The following is a 27423-nucleotide window of genomic DNA, read 5'->3' as shown; positions in this document are numbered from 1 at the left end:
AACCCCTCTGGATGTCAGTGTGGCGATTTCTCAGAAAATTAGGAAACAACCTTTCTCAAGACCCAGCAATACCACTTTTGGGTATATATCCAGAGGATGCTCAATTGTGCCACAAGGACATGTGCTCAATTATGTTCATAGCAGCTTTGTTTGTCATAGCCAGAACCTGGAAACAATCTAAATGCCCCTCGACCAAAGAATGGATAAGGAAAATGTGGTACATTTACACAATGGAGAAAAAAATAACCACATCTTGAATTTTGCAGGAAAATGGAGCTAGAAAACATTATTTTGAGTGAGGTAACCCAGATACATGTACTGACTCATAGGTGATTTTTAAACATTAAGCAAAGAAAGCCAGCCTACAAACCACAATCCCAGAGAACTTAGACAACAACAAGGACACTAAGAGAAACTCACACAGATCTAATCTACATGGGAAGTAGAAAGTAGAAAAAGACAAGATCTCCTGAGTAAACTGGAAGTATGGGGTCCTTGGAGGAGGGTTTAAAGTGGGGAGGGGAGCAGAGAAAAATATAGAGCTCAATATCAATAAAAAAATTGTAATGACAAAAAAATAGCTATTCCAAAAGATATTGAGTATTCTGCAAAGTTATCTGTGTCTAGCACCCCAAACTATAAAAGAGACAATAAATGGTTAAACCCCCCAAAAAAATGGACTGGCTCATTCTCAACTAGAGCTGAAGTCAACTAACACAGAATCACAACATCTACTTATTTAAGTCTTAAACAAACAAGGGATACTTAAATGCACACATTTTCCACACACAGAAGGGAAAGAAGAAAAAACTTAGCCATTCCAGAGGGCTGAAGTTAGGGCTCAAACATTTTAAGCTTAGAATAACTACTCACCTTGGAACTGAATCTACAGAGGATGAGGAAGGGACCTTGGACACTTGACAGTTAGCCGCGGCAGCCAGCTTTAAGGCAGATGATGGAACAGCACTTAAAGTCCTAGGTATATGTCGTGCGTTTATTGGGGCGATAGAGTTTACAGTGGGGACTGATGAAGGTACAGTTAATCGAATGTTGTTCCCAAACAGAACCTGAGTTGTTGCAGAATTGGCAGCAGTTACTTGATGACTCAGTGCACTGTGGGAACCTGAAGTCTGTGTGATATTTGAAGGCTGTAACAAAGTTGAACCTGCTGTCGACGGACTTGGATGTACAAGCGCTGTTGGTGTAGTGCTGCTGAGGTGTAAGCCCTTGTATACTCCTGGGGAGAGAAACAAAGTACGTCAACACTGCATTTGGTGCCTGTGTCTATGTGTATAAGCACGTACGCATGTCAATTCCACGGGGCCATGCAGAGCCTTTGTCCTCACCTGAGGCTGGAAGGACGCCATTCACCCCGATCCCAAGCACCACATCATCCTTCATCTTGAATCCCATCAGCTGTTCTGACGTCATCAAAGCAGAAGCAGCAAATTGTGCACTAGCAGAATCCAAAGTCTTAGAAACAAAACCCTGGAAGGAAAACACCAAAGAAAGGTCATCAGTGTATTGGCCTCAAAATCAGCTTCCACAGCACTAAGAGCTGGATAGCCACTGAAACCTTAGTCTCTTCTAGTAGACAGGGAAGCTCACTGTCTAAAGGTGTGTACGTCTGAGCATCTTATAAGACAATATAGAATACATAAGGCAATTATCAAAATAAGCCCTTTAGTACAGAATGCAATAACAGCAAAAAGTCCAACTGAGAGGTTAGAAATATATTTCTCAAATAGTTCAGTGCTAGACAAACACGTAAGGCAAATATGTAAGAGCATCTGTGTGACCTCTGCCCCTATTCTCTATCTCCTGCTCTCCCCTTACCCATCCTCCCTGCTCATATACAACCTATACATAACCAAAGACATTTTTGTTTGTTTTGTTTTTTTTGAGACACGGTTTCTCTGTAGCTTTGGGGCCTGTCCCAGAACTAGCTCTTGTAGACCAGGATGGCCTCGAACTCACAGAGATCTGCCTTCCGAGTGCTGGGATTAAAGGCATGAGCCACCACTGCCCAGCCAAGACATCTTTGAAATAGTAAGACAATCATCCCTTAGTAAAAAAGTAAGATATAATTTAAAAATTAAGAAGCCTCTTGGGAAATTCCCTTTAAGATGCTTAGAAAACTCAATTCTCAGTCTTTTAGTCCCAAATTTATCTATGCATGATTTCCATGCTTTAAGTTTAAAAGTGGTTTTAAAGAGTAGAAGAGGTTTGGGTTTAATTCTGAAACTGCAGAGTGAGCTGCTCAGGGCTCTAGGCTGCGGACAGGGCCGGTACAGACTCCAGGCAGGCCGCAGCAACTTTCCAGTTAGGGGAACTGTGCTTTTGTGTTACTTTCTACAATGGGCAGCAGGAGGAACAGCTTCCACACTCACCTGGAATGTTCTTTCTAAACCCAAACCCTGTACATTCAGGCCAAAGCCACTTTTCTGCTGGTTAGATGCAAAGTTCTAGGACAACACTCAGTGAGGACAGTCATACGACACACAAGCCCTCACCTGTGGTGCGGCGGTGGCGGAGTTGCTGTTTGCTTGCTGCTGCTGAGTTTGTGCAAGCTGCTGCTGCTGCATCAGTGCCAGTTGCTGCTGGTGCTGCTGGTATTGTTCGGCTGTGAATGCTGAACATAAAACAAGGAGACGATTCACAGAAATGCAGGCACCACACAGACACCTTACGACACTAAAAATCCAGCAGCAGAAAAGGACGGTTTTGTGCAAAATTGAAGCATCTGAATAGACATGATCCTGCTAGAGATCACTTCTAGATGAAAGCCCCAGCTTTATCCGTCACATTTAACAAAAGTGGCTTCAATTTAAAGAAAAAAAGAAAGAAAACGAAGCTTCCCGAGTCGCACACAGGAAACTAGCTTTTCTAGAGCTGTGACACCCGTGCCAGACAGTGCAGAGAGTGCTCTTGCATTGTCAGTCCACAGGCTTGGAGATGCACTCTGTACTGAGCATGAGGAGAGACCTGGTGACCACCATTCCACTTCTGCTTTATCCAGACTGCCACGCCAAGGCGCCCAGGCCGTCCCAAGAGCGCTGTCTACATAGCTTCTTATCTTAGTCATTACAAAGGTTTCCATTAACAAAAGGTAAGTTGGACAGCTTATGACTTAGAGAGAGAGAAAGGAGAGAGAGAGAGAGAGAGAGAGAGAGAGAGAGAGAACGAATCTTTTAACAGGAAGAAAAGAAGTTCCAATGTTAAGCTAATGAATTTTCCCCACCCAGTTAACCCACCTGGACAAAATCCAGTCAATAAGAACGGAGTTATGCTGATTACTGTACAGAGTGATGGCTGAGGAAAGACACTGTGTTATGCTACTTATGTGTGTCTATGGAGAGCTCAGTTCTAAAAAAGACAAACAAAAAAATGTTCATTTATTACCCCCAAAAGTGTGTGCAATTTTAAAAAGGAAACCTGTTTCTTTATTCTTTTCCTTTTGTCAGTTTAAAAAAAGGGGGAGGGGAGAAAAAAAAGAAAGGCACACAATCCCAGAACCACCTGACTGTAACGGCTTCCTTAAAGACACCTTTCCTGTCTGAGGAGGAGTTATTTTAAGGAAAAACAAAAAACAAAAACCAGTTTATCCCCAGGTACCAGGGCACCTACTACCTATCCAAAGTTCCAGAGCCCGACTCTGCAGACACACTAACCCAGTTTGCTATGATGTCAGCCTCCCAGCCCATCCAGTTTTCTAATCTTTACTAACCTCCAGGACCAGGAGACGACAGCTAACACTCCCACCACACTTGGAATGGACCTGGAAGCCAAGGGCTTGAGAAAGCCCTGTACAACTATTAGCGCCTACACACATTCTTGAATTGAACTGAGTTCGTGGGCCACATGGGTAAGAAAGTGTCTTCTCACTGGAGAAATGCTCCTGCTGGTCCTCCTCTGTGTGCTACAGCTCCATTTAATTGGTGTCCGACTGGTGAGTTTTCCACCTTGTGTAAGCTACAGATCAAGCCAATATTCTATGGGAGGCCTTACTTACGTTAGGATGTTCCCTAAATGCTGACATAAGTCATGAACACATCAACATGTAAGAGAAGTGAGCTGGGTCAAAGCCATGAAAAACCTAAAAAAATGAATGCTGCCTGAAATGAAGGTTCATAGTGAACATGATTATTTTCTATAAAACAACTGCTTAAACCTTAAGATACCTAATTTATTAGATTTTTTTTTAACCAATGGGTTTGAAAGTTATACTTTAACTTCCTTTACTTTTCCAATAGGGAATATTTAGTAATTAAAAAAATACTTCTAGAAGGATCAGGTCATTACATACTTAGAAAAATCATAATTCAGCATTCACTCAAGACCTCCGATATGAATGAAAGCAAACAGAAATGTTCATATTACAACACCCTTTTCCGGTAAAATTCTTTTGTGTATCTTTGATATTTGTGTTTTAGTTGAGCATTTAGTGGTAATTAACAAATGCTTTTGCCCTAGTTAAATCAAGTTCACCCAGTTTCTGCAGGTAGGCAAGTCAATCTCATTTTAACATCTGTCTCCCGCCGATGCAGATGCAGAGATAAGATTTAGTCAGTCAACTCCACAACTGAGATGGCTGTTTCTTGAGGAAGCTATTCTGTCTGGAGTCTAGTTGTAAAATCTGGCCTGGATGTTTCTGGTAAATGTTCTGTAATTAACAGAGCAACAAACAGACTGGCAGTGGAGCGATAAAAGCCCATCACAAACAGAATCTTCAAAGAGCATGCCACCTTTTGTGGGTCTGCGTCTTCATTAGATGTGACGAGAATTGAGCGAGAGGACGGCCAACGTCGCCTTAGCCCCTCTCAGAAATAAATTAAAGGACGTGAGTTTGTACAAAGGTGAGGTAGCGAACGTGGATAACTAAAACGTGAGCTGATGTTATATCCAAGGTCTGAACAAGCACTCCATGGAATGAAGCCAAAGTGGCCATACTTTCTGAAGTTTCTACTAATGAACAGGGGCACCAAGGCAAAAAGTTTCCAGTATATATCTGCCTCAGATAAAGTGTAGCAATCAAACTTAACTCACTTACAAATGGTGGGCAAAACCCAACCAAGCAAATCTAGACTCACAACTGCTCTGCAGAAACAAAAGGGCTGCGACCAGGAGAGGCCCTTGGTACCTGACTTCCTCCTGTAACCTCACAGTGGAGATGAAGACTGAGGTTCTGAAGTCACAAAGCATAGAGAAAGAACCACCACCATCACAAGTTAGCTGGACTTCAAATTTAAAACAGAGAAAAGTAACTTTAGATTTGGAATCTACAAGATATAATAAAACCCTTAACAATTCACCTGTATGAGCAACATGTTAAAAAAAGAAATCCTCACATGTAGGGTACCTGACCAGCAAGAATGTGATGTGGGAAGGTAATCGTGTGGGATAAAAGCAGACCTGGGCGAGAGGAGGATGTGGGATGTGACTTCAGATTGTTGGAAGACGGTGTGACAGTGGAGACAGTGTGACAATTAGCATGCTCCCATAAGAAAACACGAGTTTGAACTTGTTTGAGGCAGCTTTTGGCACAACATATGGATAAGCTTTCTAAGCAAGATCCTTCAATGTAGAATAACTTGATCTGTTCTACTTCCCCTCATTAGAAATACCCAAGCAGATGTCAGAAACCACCACATGGAAATGTGACCCAGTGCTTGGAATGGTCCAAGGTCACAGGCACACACCCCCTGTAGCTGCGGCAATCTAACTGAGGCGCTCAAAGGGGTGAAGGGATACCAGCAAGAAATGAACCACTTCAAAATGGAGTATGGATTATTCAAAGGCATTTATACTCCATTAAAAACAAACAAAGTCACAAATCTGTTTAAAACACACCTTTGAATCAGAAACTTCTGATTCTAACAGGCCTAACAAAAAAGGTGATTAAAACAAAAGCTGGGGATATGGCTTAGTGGTAGAGCACATGCCTGGCATGCAGGAGACAGATTCGACCCCCGCCCCAGCCCTACAAAAACAAACAAGCATAAAACAACGAAAAAAACCCAAGCAAAATGTAGAGTGATTCTAGTTAGTAGAACCCTTGCATTAAGGAAATTAAATCAAAGGATTCCCAAGCTCTTAGCTACCAAAAAACCCAAATGGAAAACCAAGGTGTATTGTAATTCAATTGATGGCAAGCCGTGTTAGACCTGAGTACACCTGGTTATGGATGACTTCTATGTGACAATTCTCTAGCCCAGTGCTGCTCTGCCGTGACTGCCCTTGCAATATATACATACACCTGCTGGACTCACAGTGCACCTTCCACAACAGATTCTGGATTAGCAAGTCTTTGAATAAAGCTTAGAGTCCTAGAGACTTACAAATGTAATACCAATCAGTGCAAAGACTACAGTCCCTTCCACACACAGATTAAGCCAAACATAATAATTCTATGCACAGAATGTCTGTCACAGAAATAAAGCAGATTTTTACAGATGGTGTGAGTTTAGATAAACCACTTCCAATGATGCTGAATTCCACTGAAGCTAGGATCTTAGGGCGCATCAATGGAGTGGGGGACATCTACACACAGACACTTCCTTCCCTCTTGTCTGTCTCTGTGTGTTTGCGTCTCTCTTGCTCTCTACAAGAGAGACAGAGTATGCAAGTGCACCAGGAAGACAAAGGACAACTTGTGGGAATTGATTCTCTTCTTCCACCACGTGGGTACTGGGGATAGAACTCAGGATGGAAGTCTTGGCAGCAAGCAGCCTTGTTGATAGCCTCTGTAACAGAGTCTCATCTAATTATGGTAATTTGATATCCTTTCAATTTCAAACGCACAAAATGAATGTGTACTGAATTTGAAAAGTGCTGGTATAGATGAAAAAGCCTAGAAAGCTATTTGGAAACAATCCAAATCACATATTAACTAATGATTATTAAGAAGAAATAATTGATCCTTAAGTAGAGCTAGTCCTAGAAATTCTAAATCCCAACCAGCAAGTCTTTCCACGATGCCCCTTCTGTTACACGGAGCAAAGGGGACACAGGATTCCCTGACATCGCCACAGAGGCTACCCAACATCACACACGTCCTACTCAGGCCCGAGGCTTGCACAGCCTGGGAAACGGCCAAGACTGCCATCCCAAGCAGCAGGAACAAACTATACAATTGGGCACTCTTCAAGGAAATGACTGGACTCATGGCACCTCCATTCAGAGCTTCTGGTTCAAAAATAAGTACTTAGAAAAGGAGCCTGGTGGTGCTGTCTGTAAGTATCAATTACTTGAATCAGTAACTGAATAATGAAAAAGTGATTACATTTTAAATCATCATTTAGTCTAAGCAGCAGGAAAGTCTGTTGACCGACTCCCATCTGACAGGATGGCTAGAAGAGACTCAGTCTCTCAGTACAGCCAGTGTTTCCTCCGGCATCGACTAAATCAGGCTTCTTTGGGACCAAACGTGGTTCACATCTGGGGGTTATGGTGCAAAGGAAAATTATTTTTAAAACTACAAGTATAATGGAGTGAGATGATTGGCCTAGGAGGCCATATCGGGACTCTGCAGGCCACTATCAATGAGATTCCCGTCTGGAGAACGCTTTAAGGAGAAATGTGCTCCAATTCCCACGGATCACGTCAACAGCTAGGTTTTCTTTTCCGTTTTGGGGGGGTTGCTAGCTGAACTCTCTATGCTGAATGTACACCTGACGTAATTTACGGAGCCACAGAAAGAGTGCCAAGATTTCATGGATATTCACGAGCATGAAAGCAGAGTGTAGTAGTCTGTTGGCGTTTATTCTAAGTATATGTGAAAATACAGCATTTAAAGAAGCCCCATTGACAAAAAAAACAGTGATTAAGATGCAAAACTACATGATTATTAGTTTTTTTTTTGTTTTTTGGTGAACTTTTGCTACAGCTGATGTTCAACTTTTAATGATACTTGAAAAAAAAACCAGGAAAGTTTGCACCTGACACCATGTCCACATAAGCACCGTGCAGTAAATTACCTCCATAGAACAGTCAGAATGGGACTGGAGTCTGCTACACGCTTCAGTGTCTGCACTTTAGGAGGGACATGATATGGATTGATGGAACATGGCTATTTTCTCTATAAAGTTCCAAAAAATTTATACATCTTCTAAACTATATTTTGGGCAATTAGTACAAGCTCACACTTTTAAACTCTCCTATTGTGCTTATTAATTAAGCCTCCACGTCAAACAGCCCTTCAGCCTGATGGTAAGGACTATACAGGACAGAGAAACAATCACTAAAATTAGTGGAACTACAATCAGTTAAACCCCAGAAACATATTTTCCAACTGATTCTCAAGTTTGGTCAGTTCACAGAATTATTTTTTTAAAATAACTAACAAGTAAATTAGTTTATGAAGCATTTTCTGAAGACTTCTGAAAATGACAGCAAATTCTCATGCTTAGAAAGCACTTTAACTGTAACCTAAATAGGTAATTAAGGAAGCAATCTTCTTTTTTTTTTTAAAAAAAAAAACTGTATCAAAATTAGCCTAGAAATTCTCATGTTTAGAAAGCACTTTAACTGTAACCTAAATAGGTAATTAAGGAAGCAATCCTCTTTTTTTTTTTTTTTTAAAAAAAAAATCTGTATCTAAATTAGCCTAGAAGAGCTTTAACAACATAATTTAAAAGGCCAGGCAGATCTCTGTGAGTTTGAGGCCAGCCTGGTCTACACAGTGGATTCCAGGATAGCCAGAGACCCTATCTTAAAATCAAAATAAACAATTAATATTTACTCATTTATTGTATTTATTTTTAAAATAATTTATTTATATTTATTTCATATACATTGGCTTGCTTGTGCGAGGGTGTTGGATCCTTATGAACAGGAATTATAGACAATTATGAGCTGTCATGTAGGTGCCAGGAATTGAACCCAGGTCTTCTGGAAGAAGCAGTCAGGGCTTGTAACCACTGAGCCATCTCTCCAGCCCCCTTTTACTGTATTTATGTACTTGTGTGTGTACATGCATACATGTATGCAAGCCAAAAGACAACCTGAACAAATGGGTTCTTTCCTTCTACTGTGTGGGTCTTGGGAACTGAACTCAGGTTGTCACGCGTGATGCTGAGGACCTGGACCAGCTGAGCCATCATCTTGATAGTGAACTTACATAATTTAGATAATAAGGACTCAAATGATTTAAAAAAGAAAGTCAAGGACATTGTAGTATTTTCAGTATTTTACTCAAATCGTACCGAAATATTATCTAAAAGTCATTCCAAAGGATTAAATTAAGTATCTCTCGCATGTATTCCGAATGACTATGTCAGCAAGTTATGTGTAGCTATTGACTACTGGCCCCTAAATTTAGAGCAGATTAGGTGTTTAAATACACACCAACAACAACTTGGGGTCCCTTTTACTTTCTTATTACTTGAAAATTAAATTTAGGAGTCTTGTGGTTCCTGGACTGCCTCGAGGTAACCAATTAAACATTAACTATAACACACCATCTCTTTGTGATTGTGGTTAAGGAAGGACACACACACAAACTCACACAGCAACAATGCCATTGAGCAGAATTCAAAGCGCTACTTAAGGCATCTACAGCATAACGGACTACGGTCAACAAGATGGAGTACCCGGCCCTGACATAGCAATGGAAGCCACAGAGGAACGTACCACAGTGTGTGGAGCCACTGCTGCTTTTACTCTGCGTGGAGGTGCCAGTGTGGGTCCCAGGCTGTGCTGCTCCTGCTCGAGTTATACTCCTGTGTGATTTCCTGCTGGAGAGTTCATCAGTGTCACTGTCATGTAGGGATGGTGTCCGAGGCCTAAAGTGCCGCCATCTACATGATTTGATATCGACTAGTATCTGACTGAGGTCTTTAGAGGAAGATCTGTCCGAGGTATTGGTTTTTGAGGTATTGGCAAACTGATTGACTGGAGAAGGTTGTGGTGAGGAAAGCATGTCCAAATCCAGGTGGTGAAACATACTGTCATAGTCTGAATGCGCTCTGTCCAGCAGGACCCTGCACAAGGAGCAGACGTCAGAGATTACATCAAGAGGTTTTTTCCTTTCCCGAAAGCCCCAAAAGCTGAATAAAAGTATACTGAATATTTAAAAGCCATACTGTTCATCACTGAAGTATTTAGCTCTTTTACACAGAGTGTGCATGGCACAGGGCACGTGGCACAGCACACATGCAGAGGTCAGAGGATAATTTTCAGGAGTCGGTTCTTTCCTTCCACCATGTAGGTACTGGCATAGAACTCAGCTGTCATCTTGGTGGCAAGGGCCTCTTTCCACTGAGCCATCTTGTTGGCTCTGGTTCTTTTAGCCTCAAATCTCAGTGTTGGATTAAAATTTCTTTTTTGTCTTTCAACCAAAATTTTCCTGTGCTTTGCGGTTCCTTCTTTCCTCCTCTCTATGCATGAAGGTATTCTACTTCAGACCCAAGAACCGTATCCTGACAAACCGAGGCCATGGACAGAAGAGTTAATCACTGAAGTAGTTAATGCCAACTTTTCCCCAAAATTCAACGACTTTTTTTTTTTTGTAGTTTCCTGAACCAAATCCTCAGTGTGTAAACACAATTTACACTTGTCCTTTCTTAGGATTTTAGCTTGTGATAACTGAGTTTAGATGTTAAGAAGTTGGGGGAGAAAAGAACCTACACGGGGTCCATCAGAACTGCGCAGTAGGTGAGGATGGCGGGAGAACTGAGGGGAGCATGCACAGCAGGCTGGAGCGGCTACAGCCTGCTTAACAAGGAGGCCTCAGTTCAAACTCTGATTTCAATGTCTAAAGCACGTGACGCAAGGAAAGCAGAAGCGAGTTACCTTCCACCGCGCCCAACCCGTCTTCGTGCAAATCCAAGACACCTCTGGGGGACGGTGAGAGTTGTTAAGCAGTATCTATAGCGAACATCCCCCAGTCCTCCATCTTTAGGGCTAGTCCAGGGCCAATTGCCAGTTTGGTCTAAATGAGGCTTAAAAAAAAAAATCCAAATTATTGTATTTTGTCAGTTTATCTGCTGTCTGTTCTTTACACAGAAAGTCTGACACTTACAGCATAGTACCGACAGCCTGCTCTCCTGCGGAAAGCAAAAGGGCCGTCAGGGTCATTGTCTTCCTCGGCTTCCGAAGAGCCAGACAAAACCTTGAAATAAAGCAATGAGAGGTCAAACACTTGGGCTTCTACACTCCTCTTCTGAATGCAGGGAGCTGCTCTTCTGTTTACCTGGGACAGAGGCTCTTCGTCTGAGCTGGGGAAGTCATACTGGTTTAAGTCTTTAGCACTGAAGACTGGCAGTGCAGTGGGGCTTGGCTGCTGAGGAGCGCTGGCAGACGGTGGTAAGACTTTGGGCTTCTTTTCATATTTGCGCTTCGGCCGAGTAAGATCGGCCTTATCTTGCTGCAACACAGACATGAATCGGTTACGCACCAGAAGCCATATTCTACAACCTGCAACCTCAGTTAGTAATTTAGTTAATTATTAGCTGGGGAGTCAACTGCTAAATTATTAAAAAAGGCTCAGGTTTCCCTTCCTGGCAGTCTCTCCCACTCTCAGAGGTTCATTCTCAGTTTTCTTTAATAATCTACATTTTCTCTGTTCAAAATGAAGATATGCTTACAAAATTTTTAAAATGTATGTGTGAACAGGTGCCTTCGAAGGCCATAGAAAGTTAGGTTCCCTGGAACTGAATTACAGAGTTGTAAGTCATCCAATGTAGGTGGGAACTGAACAAGAGCACTGTGTGCGTGCCTCCACCCAACACCAAGAAATTTAGATGAAAATGGAAAAAAAAAAGCTCAAGATAAACGGACTATTCCATTTCTCTCTCTCTCTCTCCCTCTCCCTCTCTCTTTTGAGACAGGGTTTCTTTGTGTAGGCCTGGCCTCAAACTCACACAGACCCGCCTGCCTCTGTGCCCCTCGCTACCCCTATGCTGGGGTTAAAGGGAAAGTGTGCTAAGGCATATTTTCAGAAAGGCACAGTGACAGTCATCTTTTATATCCCTGGTCTCCCCTTATTAATTTTATTTCTCTCTCACCAATTTTAGCCCTCACAAAGGTGAACTATCTGGGTAAGTCTCAGCTCGTCGTATCACCACTCCCCATGTTAAGATTCTTTGATTCTCCCTCTCATACACAGATGTGTCACAGATATTACGACAGGAGGCTTCGTGCTCTCCCCAAGTCTCCGCACTGTGAATCACACTGACACTTCACATCCCCTACAGCAAACCCCCTTTGTCAGACCTATAACAAGGCCTTCCCTCAGCCTGTGAGGAGTAAGAGAAGGAGGAATGAAACTGTCATGAGAAGCTAGTTTTCCTTCCAGTGTACAGCACACCTTACTGTAGAACTGACTTATTTCTCCTGTTACCAAGTCCTAATCACCTTATGAACTTTGAACTCCTTCCCGTCCGTGACTTCCTGGTGTTTGAACTGACTGCTGTTAGCAACAGGGATGATAGGGATGGCATACGTAGGCTTCACCGGCTGTCTCTGTGCCATGACCTCGGACATGATCTCTCCACTGTAGTCACCTAAATTATACCTGAAATGACAGAGAAGAAACTTAGCTGTACATATAATGGATCGTTTCCATAAACACTATGAAATGATCCATAAACCAAACTAATCCAAGACACCCCCCCTCTCCCAGTTACCTTGTGTACCTGCCTCAGGTAGGATGAACTACTCTGAGACATGTATCCTAGGCTGGTCGTGTATGCACTGGTGACCTTGAATGCATATGGGTGGTTTGCCTACATACATGTCTGTGCACTGCGTGTGTACCTTCCCCATGGAGGCCAGAGAGGACACTGGGTTCCTGGGAACTCAATTTACAGAAGGTGGTGAGATGTCATCTAGGTGCTGACTTTGAACTTTGGACTCTCCTGTGTCCACCACCTCCTACAGGCCATGGCAGCCATACATGAACCATCTGGTGCCGGGGCTCACACTGAGAGTTCCGTGCCTGCCAGGAGAGCACTTTAGTGGTGGAGCGAAATCCAGAGCCCTGCAGCCTTATGTTGGTGCACAAAGTGACTGGGGGAAGAATCCCAAGGCTGAGGTGCCTCAAGCACTGCCGAGGAACCCCTGCTAATTAGGGCAGGCTGTGCTACAAAGTATTTTTTCTAAATGAATCACAAGAAACTTAAGTGATTTTTCCCCTACTGGGGGGAGAGGAACTGAGAAGCAGGGCCCTGAGACCTGGAGCTTTGTACTCTCTACCTCACCAAGTGGTCATCTGAGTGTTAAAATTTATGAACATCTGGTGCTTAACTGCAACAGGCTTGCCTACAGTGCACAATGTCCCCCCAGGGTTTCACCTCTAGTACTTAAAAATCCCCCACAAAGTCACAACCCCCCAAATGAACAACCAGTATTCAACACACACACTCCACTCTGCCTCACACAACCACAGAAATGACTCAAAAGAAGAAAAGAATTTCTCAATAGAAACACCTGTGAACCAAATTACTTTGAAAAAATTAAGGCAGAATTGTGAATAAAATTTCACCAAGTTTAATCACAGTCTCTGTTACTTAAAGAAGCTACTCCTGTAATCACAAATACTCAGGAAACGCACGAGCTGTTCTCCATCAGTCCCTACACACGAACATGACGTCACCTCTTTTCCATGATCTCCAGTGTCAGGTGCAGCAGCTCCCGTTTGCTCTTCTCTCTTCTCTTTATCATCTCCAGGATGGTCACAGCCCGGCTGAGATCCCGACGCAGCTTAAGCATTTTTTCATACGAGGCTTCATCATTTTTGCGGTTCTGAAAATATAAAGTTGTTTGCTTAACTTCAAGAAGTACTTCTAACTAGCTGTACATAGAATGTATGCATCTGCAGGGTTACAGTTTAAAGACACAGGAAGGGAACACAGAGTTATCAATTCTATACATAATTTTTTTTTAGTGAGCCAGTATTAATATGCATTATTGAGACCCCCATAAAAATTAAAGGTCAATTTATTTAATATTTTCCAGTGGGATTAATGGAACTTTGTGCGTGTATGTGTTAAAGTGCCCATAGGTCAGAAGTGGATCACTGGATCCCGCGGGGCAGGAGTCACAGGTGAGCATGAGCTGCCTGATAAGGGCACAGGAATCACAACAATGTCCCCTCTGATAGAAAAATAAGTACTCTGAACCACTGGAAACCCTTCTAGTGTAATTTTTGGACTGCTATATGAAAGCGCAGATTAAGCCATAAAATACATCAATAACTACAGTTTTTCTTAAAAATTTAAAAATTCACTTACTTTTCGAGTTTGCATTTTTTCAGTTCGTCTTCTAAAAGCCACATAGGGATCATTTGTGCTAGAACCATCTCGCTTTTCCTGTTTTACCGATGGGATAAGTGATGGCCCTCGACAGTTCTTCCTCTTTTTAATCCAGTATTCATAAACTTCTCTAATTAACTCATCATCTTCTTTTAGCAGTAGTTTGGCTTCCTGCAGACTGACTGGCTAAATGTAAAACCATTACGTCACTTTCATAAAAAATATATGCAAGGACTCAAAAACTACTCATTACTGCTTCATTTAAATGATAACAATAAAGCCAATAATAGTAATGATAGTATGTTTTCTGAAACAGGGTCTCAAGTACCCCAGGTCAGCCTTGAATTTGTTGAGGATGACCTTAAACACAATTCTGATCCTCCTGCCATCTCTCAAGTGCTGGAATCAAGATAGGTGCACACCACCACCACACTTGATTTACATGGTTCTGGGGAGCAAGCCCAATGTGCACGCTAGGCAGGTATTGTACTAGCTGACCCCTTGTGTGTTCAGTCTTTACAACGAGTTCTTATCAAATTTCACAGGTCACACAGCTTGCTGTGTTTCCTGACTTTAGTCACGCTCTACTTGATCACCAGACACAAGCGGCAGTTGAAGACTGTTTGCGTTGGAGATAGGGCCAGCCTTGGCTGACCTGGAGTTTAAATGCAGAGCAGGCTGGCTTTTAGCTCACTGAGATCCACCTGCCTGCCTCTGCCTTCCAAGTGCTGGGATTAAGAGTATGTGTCACCACATTCCCTCCAGTTTATTATTTTTTTCTCTGCATACAGCTGGGGTAACCGAGGCACAAAAAACTGAAAATATAGTGCTCAAAATTATACAGATTAACACTAGGCAGATATAAATTTATGCTTCTAGTTTCAGAGTCTGCTGGCCCCGCTGTCCTCCATACTGCATGGTTTCACATAATATAGGCATTTATATTAACACACAAACACACAGAAATGAAGTTGTACCTGCTGACCACTGCCCTTTTCTAGGCGGTCAATCATCTCCTCAAACTGCAATGGGCAGATGTCCATTTTCTTCTTGAGTTTATTTACGAACACTTCATCCTCAGAGTCCAGGTCGTAGTCAGGCTGCTCAGCGTCCAAACTAAAAGCTGACAGAGGAACCATAAGCAATCATTTACCGAGTGACCTCACCAGCAGACGCCACACAGATGGCTGCAGAAAGCAAGGCCTGGGCTTCCTAAAGAACAAAGGCTTCTAGAGTCTGTCTTCAGAGTCTTACACATGCTAGCTAGGCTTACTGCTATGTCTTCTACACTGGAAGCCAAGACAAACTGAATGTAGGTAAAAAGCTATAAAAAAAAAAAACAAAACACAGGACTCATCATCCACACTTTACATAGGATTTTTCTTGTTTTCCAATTGCCTGTCACTGTTCCATAAACAGGCTTCTGGAGACCTTTATATGGAGGGACAGAGGTAGAAAGTGTTTGATTCTTTCTGCTTCTAACCAAATGATGTTCTTTAAAAAATATTTATTTATTTACTTACCATAGTAAGTATGTATACAATATTCTGTCTACATGCATGCCTGCAGACCAGAAGAGGGCACCAGACCTCATTGCAGATGGTTGTAAGCTACCATGTGGTTGCTGGGAATTGAACTCAGGACCTTTGGAAGAGCAGGCTATGTATGCTCTTAACCGCTGAGCCATCTCTCCAGCCTCCAAATGATGTTTATCCCCTAATCATTCTGACTAAATTTATACTAGTCAAGTAAAATCTAAATTTTTCTATATTATTTAAGTCCTATTTTATAAATCATTTAGCTATTATTACAAAAGACTAAGGAAGTCACTAGCAGCAGTGTAACAGCTCCCACGGTGCAGGTTTAGAGAATCACCATCACGGTGCCAACGATGAGTGCTTCGCTCTCGTATATGCTGTCAAGAGCTGCCACTCTACAGCATCAAAAAGCATTCAATGTCTTCAAAAACTGAGGGAGGGTGATATTAAGGAAAACTAAATATCCTGTTATCAAAACTCATCTACTTTTTCCCTTTGGGTTATTAATTTCTAACTCTGCAATCCAATGCCTAGAATGGTGAGGCCTTTTTTATTTATTTTATTAAACTGTCTCCCTAATGTCAGTATTTGATGACCCAGTAGTATATCAAATTTCACATCATATAGCATGCTACTGTTTATGACTTCAGACCTACGTATTAGCCATTCTTTAGCTACTAAGCAGGTAAATGCCAACTTGATCTTTTAAAAATCCAGCTCGACATCACTCCTTCAAAGGCCATTGCCTATTATTCACCCAGGAAGGGGCTCCTAATCTCTTCTGTTTCAGAAACTAAACCCTCAACAGAAAAATGGGCTGTGAAGTTATATAATATTCTACATAAACTGGAAACATTTCAAGCAATACTAAAAGCTTTTGTTTCTTTTCCCAGAGACAGAGTTTCTCTGGTGTAGCCCTGGTTGACCTTGCCTGCCTCTGCCTCCTGAGTGCTGGGACTAAAGGCGTGAGCCACCACCATTAGGCTCAATCCTAAAATCTTATAGATAGCTTTTAAAAAAATCCTGCCAACCATTCCCTCTCTCTGCACCATATTTTGTACTATTTTTCACGCTAGTTGTTAAGCATGCTTGCTTCCTACTAAGATGAGACTGATCTTGAACAGACGCCGATACACCTCATCTTTGTACCTCACATGTTCTGAATGCCATCCCTTCTCCTGTGCCACCTGTCTGTAGCCTCAGTTGAGAAGTATGTTAGCGTTATGTAAATCTACTGAAACGGGAGGAAAACCACCACTTCAACAAACAGCCCCTTGTGAACTAAGGGGACACTCACTGGGTACCCAGAGGACTCCATTAAGTATCTAGAGAATTACATGTATTATTTTACTGTCTTTTTCATTGACTTATTTTAATTGAGAATGTGGTGGGAGTGATCAAGTGGCTGTCTGGACTCACAGAAGTCTCTGGGTGCTAGCACTTGCGTACTCCAGACTTTGCTGCGACTGGTCCAGTTGTTTTCCAACCGCCTGTCACTGCTCCATAAACAGGCTTCTGGAGTCCTTCGTATGGAGGGACAGAGGTAGAAAGCGTTTGATTCTTTCTGCTTCTAACCAAATGATGTTCATTCCCTAATCATTCTGACCAAATTTATACTAATCAAGTAAAATCTAAAATTCGGCCCCTGACACATTAGCTGCATTCCAAGTGTTAAATACCCACATGTATCTGATGATAAGGGGCTGTTCCAGAAAGTACAAATTAGAAAACATATCCATCACTCTAGAAAGTTCTATTAAAGAAGGTTGACCCAGATCATCCCGAAAACCAAATAAATAATCAAGGGCCACTACTGAGTTCTGCCTTCTTAGGCTTTTAATGCACGTCTAGGCTCTTATCTATACAGCCCTCACCGAGAAGCTCCCTGGGAAATGTGGTTCTTTAGGGCAAACCACAGGAGCAATCAGCCCACAAAGCTTAACCAGTGACAACACATGGAAACACCGTGTGTGCAGGAGCCTGACACAGGTCTTACTGTCTAGCTCAGCTGACTTGGAACCTGTGGCCCCGTCCTTTACCTCCAGATTGTTAGCTGGGATTACAGGTACATCCTATCTTTAATGGAATTCCATCAACCACACAAGCTTGGTGGCCCATACCTATGATCCCAGTAATCAGGAGGCTGAGTCAGTTTGCTCCAAGTTTGAGGCAAGCCTGGTCTATATAGCGAACTCCCAGTTAATCAACTGCTGCTAGATAACCATCACACTGTGTATCTCGACTATATTAAAAAGCCCAGAAACACGCACAACTAAAACAAAACATGGCTGGAGATAGTTTAGCATATAAGAGCACTTGCAGTTCTTACAAAGACCTGAGAGTTCGGTTTCTACCTACAAGAGCCTTATAACCATCCATAACTAATTCTAGGAGATTCAGAACCCCCTCTGTGGGAACTAGCCATGCATGTTATGCACATACATACATACATACATACATATATGCAGATAAAATACTCATTCACATAAAATAAAAATAAGCAAATCTTAAAACAACAACAACAACAAAACCACCATGCTGTAGGTGCAATTCGGTAGTCCAACACTTGCCTCACATGGATAAAGACCTGAGTTTGATCTTCAAAACCACAAAAACTAAAACACAGAAAAACCAACCCTTAGTATTATATGTTACATACAAGAACACGCTACAAGATGAATCAAAGTGCAAAGAGCACAATCCCACATAAAATCTGATCAACTTATTTTAAAAGGGAATATAAACTGACAGGAACAGTCACTAGATCCTCTCATGTATGGAGATCTGGTCTCCAGTGGATAACATAATGTTGTCTCCATTCCACTTCTTACAGCACACTTCAGAAACTTAAATCTCATCCAGTGGGTTCTAAAATGTCCCATTTCATTCTCTGATTACTGGTGAGAGCACAGACAAGGAAGAATCTCTGCATCTATTATCTAAGAAAACACTCAAATTAGCTGGGCACAAGCAGGTTTGCCCACATCCAAACAGTTCTATGTGAAGCAGGAACCAAGTATAATCCCTGCAGAAAAGTATACTTTCTAGGGCCGAGGAGAAATTTCTCAGTCTGGTTTTGACATAAGTACTATCTAACTCACTCACTATGCAGCCTAGGCTGACACTCCCCCTGCCTTAGCCTCCCAAGTGCTAGGGAAACAGGTATGAGCCATTACACTCAGGAAGAAAACTAAACCCTCCCTGCCCCCCACTCCCACCCTTTTTCTTTTTAAAGTCTAAATTTCTGCACATTGCGAAATAAAAACACTTTTGGAATACCAGAGTGTCTTTATCTATATTTGTAAAAGCTGTAGGTTTTATTATCTCATTCCCATGTGTACCTGAAGCTATGCAAGCTACATGTAAACATATTTGTTTTTTCATTTTCGAAGTCACTAGAGAGTAAGCAACAATAATGGCTTTGACCAAGACAATAATTTCACCTGCAGCCTGTATTTCAGTTCTGTTAACTCATCAGTAGTTTTCAATGACTGTCCCAGCTACTACAGGAGAAGTTGTGATTTTAGTTGTTGTGTTTCTCTCCTGTAAAGTGGAGTATTTTTACTATGATAAGACTCTGATACCTTTTAAAACTGTTAGCCCTCCTGAGTTTCTTATCATTACCACCATCGCTGCCACCACGTCATCTTGTAGCACACCCCTTGTTGGATGAGGATATAGCTCAGTGGCAGAAGGATTTACTTCAGTGAATAAGATCCTGGGTTCAATCCCTAGCTGTAATAAAACAAAACACATTCTTCACTTTTAAAAAAAAGTGAAGTTTTGGATTTGTTCCTCTATCTTTACTACAATAGGATACACCATTTTCAGTCCTCAGAATATCACACCCGGAGGCACATAATATTTACCTGTTTCTCAAAACTGATAATTAAAAATTTCACATTTTGCTACATGTGCGCGTGTACATGCACACATACCACCTCCCCACCTCCTGCCCAGCATACACATGAAGGTCAGAGGACAACTTTTAGGAGTTAGTTCTCTCCTTTCATAACTTGGTTATGATTCATAACCAGGGAATGAATCATCTCACCACGGTGGCAGGCACCTTTATCAACTGAGACACATCTTGGGCTCTATCTGCTAATTTTGATTTATCAAGTCAAGATGTTGCCCACTGACTCCACTATAATGCTGACTTATTTCTCCCCTTCTTTGTGTAATAAACAATGTAGGGGAAAAGCTTATCCTACCCTGCAAACTTCTGTTAGTCCACTAGACACTAGGGAGCCCTGTGACATCATCTCCATCACAGCACTCTCTGCTGCTGGCACTCAGTGGTAAGCACGAGATACTCACCATGCACACGCATCACCACCCTAAGTTTATGGCCCCTCCTTCCCAATAACTGCACTTAGATGTTCCAGGTCATCTTGTCCCTGGGATCAGACACTTTCCTAATGACACAGGTACTCGGAGTGCTAATTGCTGTGGAATATTGTTGCTTCTTGATGACTGGATCAGGAGAAATTGAGCAATACTAAGTGAACTTAGCTTAGAAGCACTAGAGAATGGGGCTGAAGACAGTAACAGCTTTAATGTTTCTTCTTGCAGAATTCTGACTAGAGTTAAAGAGAGAATAATGTCTTTGTTCCTGTGTGTCACGTCAGCATAAAAATAGTAGTTTCCTAAGCTAATGTTTGATGAAATGTTAATAAATAACATTCAGTGACAGATTTACAAACTAACACCACAAGGCTACCATAGCACACACTATACAACAGTAATATGCACTATCATTCTGGAGACAGAGAGACAGACATTCCCAAATACATTCGTTCATGGTCTTCTTAAGGCATAATCATTTCATCCTAAAAACATCAAAGAACCAGTTAAGGCAATCTCACCCCAACCCGATTTCAAGCTGCACTACAGAACCATGGCAGTCTAAACACTGAAGTGCTGGCACAGAAAAAGACCTGTAGACCAGTGCAACAGAAATAAAGTCATGCTCCTACAAACATGATGTTAAAACAAAGACTCATGAAAGTAGTCAGACAAAAGTTGACAAATGGGACTTCATAAAAACAACACGGCCACCACCCCTTTGTACAGTAAAGGAAATAGATAACTAAGCAAAGAGACAGTAGAGAGAATGAAATAAAATCTTTGTAAGCTGAATATCTGACAGAATATCTAGATTATACAACTAAAGAAATTAAAGAATAGGAAATCAAACCACACAATGAATAAATGGGTCAATGGAATGACCAGTTTTCAAAGGTGAAAATCAAACAGGGACTAATAAACATGAGAAAATGCTCAACATTGCTAGCTATGGAAGCAATGAAAATTACATAAAGATTGGGTCTCACCCTAGTCAGAAGGGTGACAAACAACAAGTATTGGAGAGAAAGCAAGGAGTTCTCAGCCACGATGGGCAGTGGACTGAACCCCTGCTACCTGCTGATGGCCAGTGAATGGCCTGCAAACGGACTCAACTAGCCACAGTGGAAACTGGCACAGAGATTCTCCCCAAATAAAAAAATACGTCTAATACATGGCCCACTCCCTGTGCTCCCCAAAGACTCCACAGCAGCATGTCACAGACACACTGCACACAAGTGTTAACTCACAACAGCAGAGGATGAATAAGAAAACGGGGCCTGAGCACAGTGGAACCTTTCAGCCACAAACAGCAGCAGAGTCAGGTTCTTTGCAGTACAATGTGTGACTGGAGATGACCATGTTAACAAACTCAGTCAGTTTGAAAGGTAAATGTTGCATGTTTTCTCTTTTTTTGTGGGTCTTAAGCTTTATAGAGACATAATAGAATCATGTATTTACAAATGACATGAAAGCAAAAGATAAAAAATAAAAGAGACTTTCTAGGGAACAAAGGGGACTAAGAAGGGTAGGAAAGGGGAGAGAAATAGGAGGGGGTGTGATGCTTAAACATTTTATTTACATGAAAATGGCCGCGTGTAACCCTGTATTATATAAAACAAAAACAGAAATTCCAAAGAAAAATTATCGTACTTTTTGCTTTTCTTTTTTGGTGTTTCAAGACAGGGTTTCTTTGTACAGCCTTGGCTGTCCCATGAACGAGCTCTGTAGTACAAGCCTGCCCCTGCTCCCCCGACCTGAGTGCTGGGATTAAAGGCATGTGCCACCACTGCCCAGCCAAATTAGTGAGTGTAGCTTTAGGAGCTTCCCCACTAAAATTATTTTATTTTATTGTGTACCCGTATGATGTGTGCAAGTGTAAGCACAGGCCTATTTTTTGGAAGCTGGTTCTCTCTTTCACTGAGGGATTCCAGTTACCAGGTATGTGTGGCAAGCAAAACCAAGCATTTTTACCCAGTGAGACATATTGTCCTAGTTTAGAAAGAAAAATGTAGGTGTGCACGCACCCCCCCCAGAGTTCCTAAATAATTATATACATATTATATATAAATGTAACTGGTTCATATATAAACTATTGAGAGGGTTCCTAAGAATTCAAAGCAATGTACTCTTTTGTTTCTTAACTTTTTATTGATTCTTTGTGAATTTCATATAATGCACCCCATCCCACTCATCTCCCTGCCCTTCCATATCTGCTTTCAGCCTTTGCAACCTCCCTCAGGAAAGAAAACAAAATAACAATAAAGATTTAAAAAAATCTGCTTGTGAGAGCTGTGGTGCACACAATGTGTCACTATATCCTTTGGCCCAAACAGCTTTACTTGCAAATGTTCATTGCAATGAGTGACTGGACTGGTTTGAAGGGCAGGGCCAGCTCTACTGTGCTGCTCAGGCAAGGTGCCCCTCTCTCCCAGAGTGCTACAGCCAGCAAGGCGCAGGGCCGGTTCTCCTGTTCTCATGCCCTTGGGGTCAGCTCTCCCACTCTGCCCAGGCGAGGAATGGACCAATGTACTCCCAAACTAGTTATTACTAAGTCATCTACCAGAGTCAAGAGTTAATTTTACATTTGAAAGAAATTATACTATGTATGGTAGCTATTCTTCGTTATCAATTTGACTACATGTGGAATTAACTAAAACCCAAGTAGCTGTGAGATCTCTCTCTCTCTCTCTCTCTCCCTCCCTCCCTCCTTCCTTTCCTTTCTTTTTTAAACCTTCCTGGTTTTTCAAGACTGGGTTTCTCTGTGTAATAGCCCTGGCTATCCTAGAACTCATTTTGTAGACCAGGCTGGTCTTAAACTCACAGATAATCTGACAGCCTCTGCATTCTAAGTGCTGGGCCACCACACCCAATTGAGGGATATTCTTAATGAAATCATCCCAAATAGAAAGATTCACTTTTAATGTAGATCTTTGAGGTGGGAAGATCCACTTCTCATCTGGACCACACCTTCTGCTGGCAGCCTATATAAAGGATGTGGAAGAAGGGAACTCTTTTTTTTTTTTTTTGTCTGCTTGCTCTCACTCTTGCTCGCAAGTCTATTCCTTCACTGGTATTAGAGTCTACTTTTTCTGGATTCCAGCATATACTGAAGACCAGCTGAGACTCCCAGCCTCATGGACTGAACAACTACTGGATTCTTGGACTTTCTGTCAGTAGACAGTCATTGCTGCACAGCCTGTAAGTCACTCTAATATATTCTACCAGTCCTGTTCCTTTAGAGAACCAACTAATATACTATACAATTAATTTTTTTCATTCATCACAGTATGAAAAAAACCACTAATAATTCTATTTTTTTGTTCCCCTCCTGAGATAGGACTTCTTTATATAACAGCTCTGCTGTCCTGTAACTCGATTTGTAGACTAGGCTGGCCTAGAATTTACAGAGATCTGCCTGCCTCTGCCTCCTGAATGCTGGGGTTAAAGGCATGTGCCACCACTGCCAGGCTCCATTAATAATTCTTTAAGAATTAATACCAATGTTTCTTCAATCTCTTCAACAAAACACAAAAAGAGGGATCATTCCCCAACATGTTTTATCACATCAATCCTGATGGCACTTAAGTCAGGTACAGATGGTCACAGATGTCACTAATGCTCCTCACAAACACAGATGCCAAAGTCCTCAATAAACTCCTAGAGACAACATCTCCCCCAACAATGTACTGAAAGATACAACACGCCACAGCCATGTGAGCTATATTAAGGGTAGAAGACCAGACCAGCATTTGAAAATCAAGCAGTATAACCTACCAGATTAGCAGGCTGTGCTGGTTAGAATTTTGTTCATGTAATGCAAGTTAAGAGTTATCTGGGAAGAAGAACCTTAATTAAGAAAAACATCTTCATCATATTGGCCAGCAGGCAGCTTTATGGGGCATATTCTTGATCAACTGATTCATGTGGGAGGGCTCAGAGCACTGTGGGTGGCATGACCCGGAACAGGTAGGGCGGGGTGCTGTAAGAAAGCAGGCTGTTACTGGCATGATCCCTAGGATTTGCTCAGCCTGTCCTCTTACCACCCAAAACTTATTCCCCAATGTTAGGGTTATATTTGGCTGTAATAATCAAGATAGTGGTGTTGTATTGAGATAAATACAAACATCAATGGGATAGAATTGAGAATTCAAAAATGGACCCAGTAGGGCAAGGTGGTACATGCCTATAATTCCAGCACCCATGAGGCCAAAGTAGGAGGATACCAAGTGTGAGTCTCTATGAGATACAAAGTGACACTCCGCCACAAACTAGCACCCCCAAAATATGTTCAATTAATTTTTGATCATGGAGCAAAATGTAACTCAATGGGAGATAGCTTCTTTGATAACAGCACCAGAGTGACTGGTTATACAAAGGAAAGACTTCAACTTCATGCTTTATATAAAAATTAACTGAAAAATGAACCACAGACCTATAATATAAAACTGCCGGGTTTCCAGAACAGAACAAAGAATGCTCTAGAAGTCATGAGTGGCAATTCATGCCACTCAAGGTTATAAAATAAGGCCCTGTCTCAGAACAGTAGTATAAAGGAGATATAAATAACTTGGATCTCACCGAAATTAATAACTTCTCTTGTGGGAAGTGAAGAGATATTTGACAAAGTGGAAGAAAATATTTGCACCATGTATCTATCTAATATGTTCTTAAGTCTAGGATAGGTTTTTATTACTTCTCAGGAGTCATTAGAAAATGGGTAAAGATATGTGAGCAGTCCTGAAAACGGCTCAAACAGATGGCAAATAAAGCCATAAAATGATGCTTTCTATTTATTCGTCTCTTCAGGAAGTGTAAAGTAAAAGTAAGATGAGATAATATTACATACAGTTCTTTCAATAACTACAATGCAAAACTACTGACCCAGATGCTGGAGAGAATATGAAACCAGATTTCACACAGGACTCTGACACTAGTCAACATGAAAACTGAACAGATTAAAATAATTATATACAACAATGACTAGTTGATGGGGAACCAATGGGATAATAGGTAGATTAGTCATGAGTAATAGAGTGAATACTTGTGAACTATTATTTATAGACAATTTACATTGGTATAGATTCTTATATATTGATAAAATTCAAATTATATTTGCTATATTAAATATGCTCCTATTTACAATATTTGTACACCTATGCAAAGTTATCTTGTCAGATTGTATGCATGCATGTTTCTACATATGCTTAAGACATTTTGTATATTGATATAATTTTAGGACATATTTATCATATTGCATTATACATTTCTACCCCTGATTAAGATATTTATATATTGTTGACATTTTGAAGTCATTGTCCTCATTTGCTGCAGTTGTTAAAAGAAAGTTTAATATTCTAATATAAAATCATAGTCTTTAAGTTATAAAGGTATTAAATATTATAGGTCAATAGTCATCCATGTTTGCCATACTTATAGTCAGACATACTTAGAGAACCTGAGTAAGGTTCTTTAGATACATAGAGATTGTATTCCGCATAGATAGGTAATCTTCAACCACTTCAAAAAACTGTAAAATATGGCATTTAAATAACTTAGGGCTCAGTTGACATAAGACATGATTGCTCCTGGCAGCACAGATCTATTCCAGAGAGAATGTTGAGCACTGAAGACATTTCACTTGGAGCTTGTTTTCTTCTTGGTAAAACTGGCCTTTGAGCAAGGAACTAACAATGACTCAACCATTGACAAGTTACATGGTATCTAGACTGGACAAGCAAGATACATTAAAAAAACAAAACAAAACAAAACAAAACAAAACAAAAAAAAGACTGTCAAACCTTGCTAAGACAGGGTAAGACAGTTTTGAAAATTTTCCTGCCCCTGAAAATGGTCTATCAGTTACTCTAGACCTTAGCCAAAGTTGGTTGCTCTAACCTTGCAAATGAGACTTTTGGGTGACTTCCCAGGTAGCCAGTTGTCTCTGCCATTTATTGCATATTCTGGAAGTTCCTTAATTGAACTTCCTGTTTACTCATGTAATATTATTTCCCTTCTCAGGTCTTGGATGGGGTTGAAGATTAGCTAGTCCTAGTTACTTTCTTCTTATCACTTAGCCAAGCCCTTTCTAATACAAGACTTAGACTCCTTAAAATAATTATTAAAGAGGACTGAGCCAGTGACCTGGGTCAGAGCAGGCCTCAGACAGTGAACTCCACAAGAGCAGGCCTGAGGTGGCAAGCTCCATAGAAGCAGGACTGAACCAGCTACCTGGGCCTGAGAAAGCAAGCTCCAGGGGAGCAATCGCTGAGTGAGTGAGCCAGAGCCAGAGACCACTGAGAATCTCAAGTGCTGAAGATACAATAGAGGAAATAGACTCATTAGTCAAAGAAAACATTAAATCTAACGAAAGCTTAACCCAAAATATCCAGGAAATATGGGACAACATGAAAAGACCAAACCTAAGAATAATAGGTATAGAAGAAGTTCAACTCAAAAGCACAGAAATATATTTAACAAAATCATAGAAGAAAACTTTCCAAACCTAAAGATATGCCTATGAAGATACAAGTAGCTTACAGAACACCAAACTGGATCAAAAAAAAAAAAAGTCCCCATGCCACATAATAATTAAAACACTAAACATACAGAATAAAAAAATATACTAAGAGCTGCAAAGGAAAGAGGAAAAAGTAAATATAAAGGCAGACCTATCAGAATTACACTTGACTTCTCATTGGGAACAATGAAAGTCAGAAGGTCGTGGTCAAGCATTATGTAGACATTAAGAGACCACAGATGCCAGCCTAGACTATTATACCCAGGAAAACTTCCAATCACCATAGAAGGACAAAACAAGTTATTTCATGACAAAACCAGATTTAACCAATATCTAGCCACAAACTCAGCTCTATACATCAACAAAAACAGACAATTGATGGTCTCATAGCAGCAAATCCCAAAGAAGGGAAAAATGCACAAATTAACATCACCAACAGTGTAAACTAAATTAATAGGAGATAGCAATCACTGGTCATTAATATCCCTTAATATAAATGGACTCAACTCACCTATAAAAAGGCACAGGCTAACAGACTGGATACAAAAAGAGAATCCATTCCTCTGCATACAAGAAACACATCTTGCCGGGTGGTGGTGGCGCACGCCTTTAATCCCAGCACTTGGGAGGCAGAGGCAGGCGGATCTCTGTGAGTTCAAGGCCAGCCTGGTCTACAAGAGCTAGTTCCAGGACAGGAACCAAAAAGCTACGGAGAAACCCTGTCTCGAAAATCAAAAAAAAAAAAAAGACCTAATTAACAGCACCC

The 27423-nt window shown here is 41.2% G+C and overlaps 1 protein-coding gene across 2 annotated transcripts in view; it reads right to left on the bottom strand.

The window, feature by feature from the left end:
• Positions 1 to 27423, bottom strand: part of Epc1 (enhancer of polycomb homolog 1) — a 95541-nt gene that overhangs the window by 5169 nt on the left and 62949 nt on the right. For both annotated transcript variants that reach the window (XM_057787252.1, XM_057787251.1), the window contains exons 3-13: positions 15230 to 15375; positions 14232 to 14438; positions 13595 to 13743; positions 12355 to 12514; positions 11192 to 11365; positions 11021 to 11110; positions 10792 to 10940; positions 9631 to 9980; positions 2514 to 2632; positions 1347 to 1488; positions 874 to 1237 (exon numbers count right to left, since the gene is read on the bottom strand). In XM_057787252.1, the coding sequence (XP_057643235.1) occupies positions 874 to 1237; positions 1347 to 1488; positions 2514 to 2632; positions 9631 to 9980; positions 10792 to 10940; positions 11021 to 11110; positions 11192 to 11365; positions 12355 to 12514; positions 13595 to 13743; positions 14232 to 14438; positions 15230 to 15375 (2050 nt within the window). The remainder of the gene's footprint in view (positions 1 to 873; positions 1238 to 1346; positions 1489 to 2513; positions 2633 to 9630; positions 9981 to 10791; positions 10941 to 11020; positions 11111 to 11191; positions 11366 to 12354; positions 12515 to 13594; positions 13744 to 14231; positions 14439 to 15229; positions 15376 to 27423) is intronic.

This window comes from Chionomys nivalis, chromosome 13 (assembly GCF_950005125.1).
Source record: "Chionomys nivalis chromosome 13, mChiNiv1.1, whole genome shotgun sequence".
Lineage (NCBI taxonomy): Eukaryota > Metazoa > Chordata > Mammalia > Rodentia > Cricetidae > Chionomys > Chionomys nivalis.
This window is presented reverse-complemented; position numbering and strand designations above follow the sequence as displayed.